The 12,127-nt window shown below is 51.7% G+C and overlaps 1 protein-coding gene across 1 annotated transcript in view; it reads right to left on the bottom strand.

Moving 5' to 3' along the window:
- KIF26B (kinesin family member 26B) overlaps positions 1–12,127 on the bottom strand; it is a 356,959-nt gene that overhangs the window by 221,701 nt on the left and 123,131 nt on the right. Inside the window, exon 3 of the mRNA XM_036354955.1 lies at positions 3,675–4,211. Coding sequence (XP_036210848.1) covers positions 3,675–4,211 — 537 coding nt within the window. The remainder of the gene's footprint in view (positions 1–3,674; positions 4,212–12,127) is intronic.

Genomic DNA, 12,127 nt, shown 5'->3' with positions numbered 1-12,127 from the left:
CTTATATTTTTGATATTTATTTTATATATTTAAATGCCATTTAACAAAAAAAATCTACCAAAAAAATGAGTTCGCGTGTCACCTCTGACACGCGTGTCATAGGTTCGCCATCACTGATCTAGAGCAAGCATGTCAAACTCGCGGCCCGCGGGCCACGTGCCTCGTTTATTTGGCCCGTGTTAGCCTTTGAGTTTGGCATGCTTGTTCTAGAGCCTTTTCTGCCTTCACGTTTGCACACAGACTGTGGCAGATGTCTGCAAGCTCACAGAAGGAAGTCTTTCTTCGGAAGCTGATCACAGATGGTTGCCCGGTGCTGTGGGTAACGGGGCTTGATGGATCTGAGAGCCTCCTATCACCCACACACAGGTTCCCCTGCTCACTACAAACCTGTCCTGGTTTTTGCCATCCTCCTTAAAATGTCAAAGGACAGTGTCCTTTCCTCCTGCTTCTCAGGCCCGGGCTGTGAGTGAGGAGCAGCACCCCAGCAGTGACAGAGCCTGGGTGCCTCTCTGTCCGGGACCGGCCCTGGCACCGCCCCAGCGGGCCAGCTGCTCTGTGGGGAAGGAGGCAGAGTGAGCAGGAAAAGTGAGGTCACCCTCAGAGCAGTCAACCATCTCTGCCAGGCGGGCCAGACGGTGAACTGCAGAGAATTTACAGCAGGGAGATGTCCCCAGCAGGAGACACGCAGTCTGGCCTGGCCCGGAGCCCGCGCCGCAGGGCACCGGGAGGACGGCCGTGCCACGGGGACGTTGACTCCCAGCCAGGCACCGAGTCGCTTTATCCCAGAGAGAGTTCCTCCCCGAGCTTCAGCTATTGCTCGAGGGAAATGCATGAATCGGGCTGCTCTGGGGTTGGCCAGAAGCCATCAGATCCGCCCAGGACAATCGCAGGTTGTGGCTGGCGGGAATGCTGTTTGCAGCTGGCTTTAGGCCACAGCGGCCCACCCTTGCCCCATGGGCTGAACTGGGAGCCCTTCTGTGTGTCCCCCACGCGGCCTGGGCATCTCTCCACCTTTGCACTGACCTCCCTGGCTTATCAGAGGAGGCTCAGCTGCCTCCTCCCCTAAGGACCACAGACAGGAACCTGAGTTTCCAGCCCGAAGCAGGAGCTCCGCCCACACCTAGCACAGCGCCTGGCACTCGGTTAGAGCTCAATAAACATCTGTTACTGCTCAGGAAACTCCTCATCGGAGCTGGAGAAGAGGAGGGACAGAGAGCATCATTGCCCAAATTACATAAATGTGCCACCACCCTGATCTTCCCCTTAGGCAGCATCTCCAGCTATCCCTCCGCCTCACACCAGCCTTCCAACACCTGGAATGTTGTACATGAAAGCGCCGCTTCCGGGTCCTCTGTCTGTGCTCATCTGCGCTGGGCAGCAGCCGAACCTTCTACTCAGCACTGGCTCATGTTACCTGTGCTTCGGGCCGGGAGGGTGAAGTGGGAGTCATCCCTGAAACGGGATCATGTGACAAGCACAACCTGAGACGCGATGGAAATCCGGCGTGGGTAGAAGGATGTGCACCAGACCGTTTTACGTAGAGTAGCAAGACCCTGCCCTCTACGAATTGATGCCTGGTTACATAAATTAGGTCACAGTCACAGAATGGATAGTATTCATATAATGGAATATTGTGCTACCATTAGATCATATTTTAGCAAAATAGACAACGCCATGGGAAATGCACCCAGTATATCCAGCAAAAGGCAGATCACAGAATGGGACATGGTCACCATTTTATCAATTGTGGGTATACAGAGGACTTAAAGAAATAGACCCAAATGTTACACCATCTATTTCTGGGGGATGTTGATTTTTTAAAGTCTTATTTGAACCTTTTCATATTTTTTTTTTATTTTGTTTTACCACAGACATGGGTTACTTTTTGTCATTTTCAAAACCGCCTGTTTTAAAATTGCAAACGGAGGAGGCATGCTATTCGCCAACGGGAAGAAGCTCTTCTGCTCCTGCCCTCGATGGTCAAGTTCAAGCTCTGGACCGCGAAGCCACCCAGGGTGCCACTGGCTCCTCGTTATACTTATCCCCACAGCCCAGGAAGTTCTGCCCGAAAGTGAAGTGGCAGCCGGGCCCCTGCAGGTCAAAATAGGAGCCCTTTTATTTGGGGTGCGTGTCTGCAAAGGAGCCACCCCGGAAACGCTGTGGGCAGCAGATAGCTCTGGGGGCGCCGGGAGCAGCCAAGTAGGGGAACCCCTTCCTCTCGGCAGGAGAGAGCTGGTCTTGCTTCTGTCACTAACTGTAGCCACAGGCCATTCAACTTCAAATTCAAACGAAAAGCTGACATCTGCCCTGCCCCCCTCGTAGGCCTGTTCTAGGGTTCAACACAATCCTGGGTGCGCTGTATGTTGTAAGCTACGGAGCACCCAGTGAATCAATGTCTGCCCACCCAAGAATGTGTACTTCATAAAATAATGATCCATGCTCCCAATTTTTATTTTTATTGCAAGAAATCATGAGAAGCGATCTATATTCCCTCTTGCACTCTAGAAAAGTTACCAGGAAGCTTATCGGCCACGGTCAACTCATTTATGTTTCCCTGTACCTGTGCCCCGTGAACAAAAACGACGCTCTGTGTCCACTCAACTTGCTGCTTGCTTCTCTCGGGCACATGGACGGACTGACTCTCCCAGGCTCCCCAGAGGGAAGGTGGGGCCAGGAGCCACTGGAAAGTGGATGGACGTTAACGACACCCTTCCAGGCTGGGCCCCCAAGCCTCCCTGTGAGATCCTCCACACTCCCTCTTCCCTGCTTGCTGCTTCATATACCGAGTGCATTTTCCCATGCCATTATCTATTTTGCTGAAATGTGAAGTCTAATGGTAGCGTAATATTCCATTATATAAGTACTATCCATTATAGGAATGGGTCCTAATTTATGTGACCAGGCATCGTTTAGAGTTTTGCTACTCTAAATAAAATGGTCTGGTGCACATCCTTCTACCCAGGTCCTGGCTGGTTGTGCAAGATCTGGTGGAAGGCTCTGAAGCCCCAAGGCCCCTGCAACATGTTGGCATGTTAGGTAGGGGAGCCCGAGTCCCTACATCTCAGTGGAAGGCCACCCTCCGCCCAAACATCAACACAACAGAGATATGAGAAATACATACCCCGAGCTCATTTGTTACACCAGTTATCTTCCCTGACTGATACACTGCATGACCCTGGGCACCTCTCACTCCACAGTCAGTCAACGCTTTCGCCGGGGACAAAGGGAACACATACAGCAAACCCAACCCTCGTCCAACAGAGAACTCAGCCAAGAAAAATTAAGAGAATTTGTTTCAGTTCCTTGGCAGATTTAAGACCTGCTCTCTTATTCCTATAGGAAAACTTGGGAGTCTGTGCTAACTTCAACAACTGAGAAAAGATAATGACCAAAGTGGAAACCCGTGTGGTAACCTCCCGGCAAACAGCAAAGGGTTATGGTCCCTCGAGGTGGGAGAGGTTGGGAAGGGAGTCTACACCTTCCCTTCCGTGGGTCAGTGGCTTCTCGCATGTTTTATCCGTGGTTAGCAATGTCCACGGGGGCCACGTGGAAGCATCAGGCTCTGAGCTGGGGAGTTTCCAGAAGCACGAGAGTGGAGAAAGGCAGCATCACCTGCCCGCTTCTCTGCTCTGACTCCGACCAGCCCTGCTCTGCCTTGCTCAGCGGCTACTCACCTGGTAGGGGTACAGGGTGACCCCATTGGTTCTTGACAGGGACCAGGTGCCATCCAGGTACTGGTGAGCCTGGATGGCCACGGAGTTGAGGATGTTCCCGTTGCTGGGGCTGGTGGCCATCTGGAGGCTGACCTTGGCCTGATGGGTGGGGGACACACTCTTCTTCTCGGCCCCATTGCTGACGCCGAGGCTGCTGGGTTTGCCGTTGTGCTTGTTGGTGACGAAGGCCGCGTAGTTGGAGGAGGCATAGGAGGCGGGCACAAAGGCCCAGTCCCGGGGCTGCGGCAGCCCGCCCACGTGCCGGGACCCCCCCAGCGCGGGGATGCTGGGCAGGGGTGGGGGCGAGCCGGGGGAGCCGTCGTAGTGCTCGCTGCCCGCTGCCTGCTCCAAGGTCACCACCATCTGGATGGCCTCCTGCTTCAGCTGGTTCAGGTGCGTCGCACAAATGTCACAGCGGTTGTCCCTGTCATTCCAGGCCTTGCGGGTGGTGTTGGGGACCTGCAGCTTGTCGTGTATGACAGCTGAGAAGGCCGGGTCCTGTGGAACACACAAGCAGAACAAAGGGGAGCCTGGTGAGCACGCTTCAGATGCCGGTTTACATACACTAAGTCCCAGAGTTACATACACTAAGTCCTAGAGTTACATACACTAAGTCCTAGAGAAGTGGTTCTCAACCTTCCTGATGCTGTAACCCTTTAATACAGTTCCTCATGTTGTGACCCAACCATAAAATTATTTTCGTTGCTACTTCATAACTGTAATGTTGCTACTGTTATGAATCGTAATGTAAATATCTGATATGCAGGATGTATTTTCATTGTTACAAATTGAACATAATTAAAGCATAGTGATTAATCACAAAAACAATATGTAATTATAGATGTGTTCTCCGATGGTCTTAGGCGACCCCTGTGAAAGGGTCGTTCGACCCCCAAAGGGTCGCGACCCACAGGTTGAGAACCGCTGTCCTAGAGTTACTCAAAGCGCTGGACTGACATCCCACAGAAATGAGCACAGGAATAAGGCAGAAGAGCCCCTAGGTGACAAGCACATCTCACAAACACAAGGCTTTTATAGCAGAGATTTAAGAAATTGTTAAAAATGAAAGATTTCTCAGCACCCTCCTTGCCAGGCCAGTCAATACATTGCAGGTTCTTCTCCTTGTGTCTGAAGGATTATGACCGCACCTGGGTCCCCCACCGTGTCACTAGTAGGCACACATGTTTGTCCAGGTGCGGCGGGCTGAGCACAGTCCTTCTGGACAAGTGCCCTGTGACCCGGCCCCTGGGAACCATGGGAAGCTGGTAACGAATGGAGGTGCTGCCTGTGACCTCGAGCAGAGATTCTGTTCCAGCAAAACCTCAGCCTCGTGAGCACCGTGTGCCACGTGCCACGGGGAGAAAACCAGACTCAACCATCCTGGCCCGAGACCCAGCCAGCTCCAGCGGCCAGCCAACCTCGCAGACTCACTCTGCCGACCTCTGAGGGGCACGCTGGCCGTGCCTGATTCCGAATCCCGATATCCTGATCAATCAGAAGAAAACCATCCCCTTGACAGACAGCCCAAGTTACTGTCCCCACGAAGTTCATCTAAAACTGCTGTTAAAAACCCGTTAGCGCGGAAGCCCTGACTCAAGAGAGATCAGGAAATGACTGAGGACGCTTTCTTTCATTTCCTTTGCTTTACTTTTTCCAGGAAGGCAGGACTGCACAGAGAACTAAGCAGCAGGTGTGTTAACTGGGTATCAAAACACGTGGGGTCCAGCTCCAGTTCTGCCACGCATTAGCTGTGTGACCCTGGACAACTGCCTTAGCCTCCCGGAACCTGTCATCGGTCACACACACCTTTGTCGTCAGGCCCTTCCGGCTCCATTTGTAGGGAAACGGGGACAGAAGAACACAGAGCCCATGCTTGTGGACAGGGCGACCGGCCATATCTGGGGCCTGGTTGAACTTTTGAGATTCAACAATTGTTGCAAATAACTGATGAGGCTTCTCTCGAGGCCTATCTTCCTCAAGGACCCAGGAGAAAACCTGCCTTCCTGAAACCTGCTGTCAGCTTTTATGGGGGGGGGGGGGGAGCCCCCTCAGGGCCGAGCGGGGCTGGATGAGCTGAGGATGAGGGTGAGGGCAGGGGTGTGGGTCACCAGGGCGGCAGGAAGCTCAGCGGCGGGAGGGCCGTTCTTCATTACGATCCATCTTGATCACAGTCCCCAGCATCTTGTTTTCCTTGTTTCACTACCCTGAACAGCCCCTCAGCGTGCACTGATTAATTGATTAATAAATCAAGAGGCCTCTTTACCCAGCAGCAGCAAGGAGTGGCTCCGGAGGTAGAAACTCGAGACGGTCATATGAAACAATGGGGAGCAAGAGGAGGTCAAGGTTGATCAGGTCCGGCTGACAAAGTGACGCAGACCAAGGAGACCTGCCCGCGGGGTCTGTCTCGATGCCTGTGCTCTGTCCACAGTCTCAAAGGGCAACTCGGAGCACGTGGGGCCCACAGGGGCCCTTCTGGACCATTCCAGAGCAGACTGTCCCCTCTGCTTCCAGATGAGCTCCAAAGGGTTCAGAGCTTGGACAGCGCCCAGACCTCTTGGCCACGAGTCCACAACATTTCACTGCAGGAGCCCAAGAGTGGAAGTCATCAACGGACTCACATTTTTTGCACCAACATCTGAGGTTTTCTCCCCATTCATCTGGGAAATGGTCATTTGTTCAAAAGGAATTTATTTGGACCCCCATATGGGTCGAGATATAGCCTCTTGCTTTTCTTCGCATAACATTACATAATGAGAATCTTCCCGTATCCGCAAATGTCATTTGAAAATGTGGTTTTTTAATGACAACATGGTGTTTATCCTTCAGGTGTTTCATAATTCATCTATTCACTTCCACCTTCCACCATCGTGGTGGGAGAAATTGGAGACGGCGGTGGGAGAAATCAGAGACCACCATTCAAAACCAATCCGCAACCCACGGCTTCTGCCATCAGGCACCCACAGACTGGGTTCGAGAAGCCTCTGATTGCTCACTTAGAGTGCTTGTGACCCCAGTCATGGGCAGAAGCGTCACAGGAAGGAGGCAGACACACGACCAGGGCCATCTGCACGTGGCAGTTGATTTTAGGTCCTTATAGAGGCTGCACCGACTCGGGCATCTGCAGCTGGATGGCACATCTGCTCTACAGAACCGCCGTGAGCCTGTTCTCTCTTCTTCTTGGTTTCGACTACTCTCCCTGGAGGCGGTGCCTTCTTTGCTCCACGTACTGCCCTTTGCTGTGCAACTTCTAACAACTAACAAGTAACACATGTCGGCCACCTAACGAGCCAGGCCCTGCAGCATGTGTGGGAACGGTTTCTGTCCTGATTCACAGTCAAGGGCACTTCTTGGTGCCTGGACTACCTAATGCCATGTCCCTGTGCTGCCACCTCTAGCTCTAGTCCAGATCAATCAACACACACACACACACACACACACACACACACACACACACACACACACATACACACGCAGCTCGGTGCCCCCCTCCTGGATCCCAAGGCATCAACAACGCAGCTGACCACCAGTCTGAGCAACGCGGCCACAGCCAGCCACAAGCCCGCTGTCGCCTTGTCCAGGGCAAAGCTGAGATGGGCCCTTTAATGAGCAACTGCCCCCTGATGTCCGTGAGGAGTTCCTAACGTGACGCAGCCTGATCTGGAGCCTGTGGGAATTCTTATCATCAAAAGGCCTCCGTAAGGCAAGAGATCCATCCTGGGGGAACTAAAACCCCTTTTAAGTGCTTGTCCACACGCTATAAATATTCAGTGCAACTCAAACCTTCAAAGAGGAACGGCCCACAGGCACAGCCTTCTGTGCGTGCTGGAATAGAGGAGAGCGCTGCGAGGCAGAGCCTCTGGTGATAGCAGGAAGGAAAGAGAACAGGAGCCTTCAGAACCGTGGGTGACTCACGCATGCTAAGCTTCCCTGACGCAGACGCCAGCAGGACGCCGTGGCCCCAGTGGCCCCCGCAGACAAAGAGAAGAGCAGCACTGACCAGCTGACACCCAGGCACCTGGGCCGCAGGAGGAATGAATCAGGCACCAGAATCGCATGCTTCCCAGCTCGAGGCCTTCAGAGACATTCATGTTGTCTGTGCTGATTCATCCTGTGACGTCAGGAAAGACTCAACTAGGAACAGCGGGAAGCCAGGCACCAGCTGAACCTCTCACTTTTTAGAAGGTTTTTTAAATTGATTTTAAGAGAGAAAGGCAGGGAGATGAAGAGAGAGAGAGATACATCGATGTGAGAGCAAACCATCAGTCAGCTGCCTCCTACACACCCCCTACTGGGGACTCAACCTGCAACCTGGGCATCTGCCCTGACCGGGAATCGAAACCGTCCCCTTTCGGTGCACGGGACAGCACCCAACCAACTGAGCCACACCAGCCAGGGAGACCCTTGGCTTTTAAAGTCCCGTTTTTCATTTCTGCACGTATGACAATGGGCCACTGGGGTACCTGGGCAACGTGGTCATCCTAAACGTTCAAGGTTAAGGTTCTGTGCTCAACACACTCTCATCTTTCAAAAATAATACAAAAGTATGTTTATCCCCCATCTGCCAGGAAGAGGAATTCAAGAAAACACGTCACCGATTAGAAAACTGGAGAAGTTCCCCAGAAGGAAGGTGGGATGAATGAAGTTAACGCTCGGGCACCTCAGTCTCCCCGAGCAGTGACCGCCACAGAGAACAAAGCATATGCCCCTGACGGTTTCCGGTCCCTTGCTTCCTTTAGGGGCACTTCAGGGAAGGGGTGCTGCCAGGCTCTGAAGGCCTCTTGTCGTCTAATGGCCATCATCGGTTAACTCATGTCCTGGGAAGACTCGATCTAAGAGATGCTGTGAAATCTCTCTCTCCTCTCGCAGGCATCCAAGGCCAGGCCCGTGACTGGGAGTTCTCCATCTCCATCCCTGCCCAACCTTCTCCTCAACTCTGACCTTATACCCTGACCCCCGGGAAAACATCACCAGGTGAATACCCTTCTACTTGACAAGTCAGAATTAACTGTATTTGCCCCTAAACCTGTTTTTATTCCAACAGTGAGGAGTGAAGTGAATACTGTTGTTATTCACTCCGGCATCCAGGCTGGAAGTCTGAAACCTCCCACGTCCATCCCTTTTCTCTTCCATCCGTCGCCAAACGTGGAGATGGTACTTCCCAAGGCCAGAGCTGACCCTGTAATCACGCCCCCGGCCATGCTGGTGCTTTCAGCACTTCTAACATCTCCACCACCTCCCACCATCACGCTAGCCTTGACTTCGCCACCCGCCTCCAAACAATCCTATAAGATAAAAGGCTAATATGCAAATTGACCAAACAGCAGAACAACCAGTCGCTATGATGCACACTGACTACCAGGGGGCAGGTGCTCAATGCAGGAGCTGCCCCCCGATGGTCAGTGTGCTCCCACAGGGGGAGTGTCCCTCAGCCAGAAGCTGGGCTCACAGCTGGCAAGCGCAGCGGTGATGGCAGGAGCCTCTGCCACCCCCACGGCAGTGCTAAGGATGTCCAACTGATGGACATCCCCCAAGGGCTCCCAGACTGCGAGAGAGCACAGGCCTGGCTGAGGGACTCCCCCCCGCCCCGCCCCACCAGTGCACGAATTTTGTGCACCAGGCCTCTAGTTATCTTAATAACATAGAAACACATGAAAGTGAAAGTTTGCAAAACAATGGATGGCAAACCCCAAGTGAATCTGAACCAAGAATACAAACACTCATTCATAACCATTCAAATATTTGGATTCGGCTTTTTACGAAGATGGCTCCAATAGCTAAGAGGGAGGCCCCTGCCCCTCCCAAAGCAGGAGCCAAAGCAAGGGCTTTGAAGGCAAACCAAGTGCAGAAAGGCGTCCACAGCCACAAAGAAAAGACCCACACGTCACCCACCTTTGACAGCCAAAGACACTGAGGGTCTGAAGACCGCCTGAATATCCTCAGAAGAGCGCCCCCAGGAGAAACAAGCTTGCCCTCATCAAATCCCCCCAACCACCGCAGCAGCCATGGAGAAGCTGGAAGACAGCAATACACTGTGTTCACTGGATGTCAAAGCCAACGGGCACCAGGTCGGACAGGCTGTGGAGAAGCTCTATGACATTGACACAGCCAAGGTCAGCACCCTGGTCAGGCCTGATGGCGAGAAGAAGGCCTGTGTTCGACCGGCTCCTGACGATGCTGCTTCGGATGTTGCCAACACAATTGGATCATCTAACCTGAGTCCAGCTGCCTAATGCTAAACAGAAAAATTTTACAATGAAAAAATTTTTTTGGATTCAGGTATGTCTCAAAAAGTGGTTTTTCCATGTCGGTAGAAATGGAAAGAAGAGTCAGATATTTGGCAGAATCTTAGTTCGGCATTGGCAGAAAGGGGCATCTGAACATCTGAAACCGAAGGATGGGCCCAAAATGCCAGCCAGCAGACGTAATGTCTTTCCCAGGAAGATTTGGTTCCTCGATGGTCACCAGCCCCCTGACCTTCACCTCTCACGTCCACATGTGCTAGACGGGTGTGGAAGGCCAAAGGGACAGACAGGACCAGGACAAGCTGGAGTCTTGTCTTTCTCACGTGAGATGCTGTTCACCCAGTGGTCACGTTGAATCTACCAGAATGTGTGAGAATTTTTTTGCTCAGGTGTGACCTGACAGCCGAAATGGAGGGGCAGTAGCAACTCACCATGCCCTGACCTCACAGACCTGCCTCGTTAACACGGAACTTCCCTGGAAACTTCCTCTGAACCCCAGGGTCCGCATGATCACTAGTCTGCTCCGTGGGCCCAAAGCACTCACTCAGCAACACGGATCACACACGCCCAGGATCCGAGCGGGTGAAAAGGATGGATGTAAAGGCACGCTGGGTAATGAGATCAGAGAGACCAAAACCCGTCGCAGGAAGAGATGTTAAATGTCAGACCAGAGCTGTTCTACACAAGAAGCCAAATTAACCCGGAATGTAGTGACGGTGCCCAGCCTACACAATTCTGCTCAGATTCAAGCAGAAACGGAGCCTGTTCAAGACGCCAGGGAGGTTGGGGTTTGAGTGACGGGTCCCACACGGAAGACCATGGGAGTCAGAGGCGGGTGGGATTCCAGGAATGGCCGGACTGCCGCTGCCACGCGTGGAAAGTGTCGCAGATGATAAGACTTATCTGCTTCAAAGGAAAAGGGTTGGGTTTTTTTTATTAGAACTTAAGATGATTAAGAACAGTTCATGAATTACTTGAAAGAACAAGCGAGGGGTTTCTTATCACGACCACAGAAAAAGTATTTTAATGTCTAAGTCTCATCTTTTCCAACTGCATAACATGGATGGTGTCTCTTGATTCTTCTGAAGACTTCTGGTTAAGGATATGGGCGGTTCAAGTCCCTCCTGGGTCATGTAGGAGCTGTGTGACCAGGAGCTATATTTTAAAAACCTATCCCAGCTTCAGTCTCCTTAGGTGTAAAATTAGAAATTGACAACAGCCCCAATATCAGGGGTCCTCAAACTTTTTAAACAGGGGGCCAGTTCACTGTCCCTCAGACCGTTGGAGGGCCAGACTATAGTTTAAAAAAAACTATGAACAAATTCCTATGCACACTGCACATATCTTATTTTGAAGTAAAAAAACAAAACAGGAACAAATACAATATTTGTATTTGCATGTGGCCCGCGGGTTTGAGGACCCCTGCCCTATATCGTGTTAAGCAAGGATTAAATGTGTTAAAACATGTGACATGTTTAGCATCATCCTGGTTCTAATAAATGCGACATAAATGGTAAGCAATCAAAATCAACTAGAGGCCCGATGCATGAAATTTGTGCAAGGGGCTCGGCCCTCGCAGCCCTGCCTGCCTCGGCCAGCCCTCACAGCCCTGGCTTCATCCGGAAGGTCATCCAGAAGGACGTCCGGAAGGTCGTTCAGCTGTCCAGTCTAATTAGCATATTATGCTTTTCTTACTATAGGTGTTATACTTCTCAGTATGTGATACAGCACCTTGTATATAGGCCTATAGCGCCACCGATGATGATGATGACGATGACAGCGATGAGGATTTTAGTCACTATATTGATATGAGGCTATTAAGCAGCCTATTATCTGGGAGGACTTAACAAACACTTTTGGAATTAAGAGTGACTTAGAACTGATCTTTGGTTGACCACCTCCTGCATTAGGGTAAGTCAGGGTCTTCTTAAATGAAACCCAAATAAGAATGGGTCCCGGCATTCCTGAGCTGGGACCGGATGGCTCCTCGCCTTCTTCTCTAGGTTAAGAGTAGTTCATTTCCATGGATCTGAGTTTCCATGCGATGCTTCTCAACTGGAAAGTATTCTTAGTTTCTCCGTTTGGAGTACATAATGCTCCAAAGGGCCTCTGCAGGATTTTCAGTGAGAATCTCAGAGCCATCACTTCCAGCATCTCCTGGCAGCTGCCAGC

This window comes from Myotis myotis, unplaced genomic scaffold, assembly GCF_014108235.1.
Source record: "Myotis myotis isolate mMyoMyo1 unplaced genomic scaffold, mMyoMyo1.p scaffold_m19_p_21, whole genome shotgun sequence".
Taxonomy (NCBI): domain Eukaryota; kingdom Metazoa; phylum Chordata; class Mammalia; order Chiroptera; family Vespertilionidae; genus Myotis; species Myotis myotis.
The sequence above is the reverse complement of the archived record's forward strand: the minus strand, read 5'-3'. Positions and strand labels throughout refer to the sequence as shown.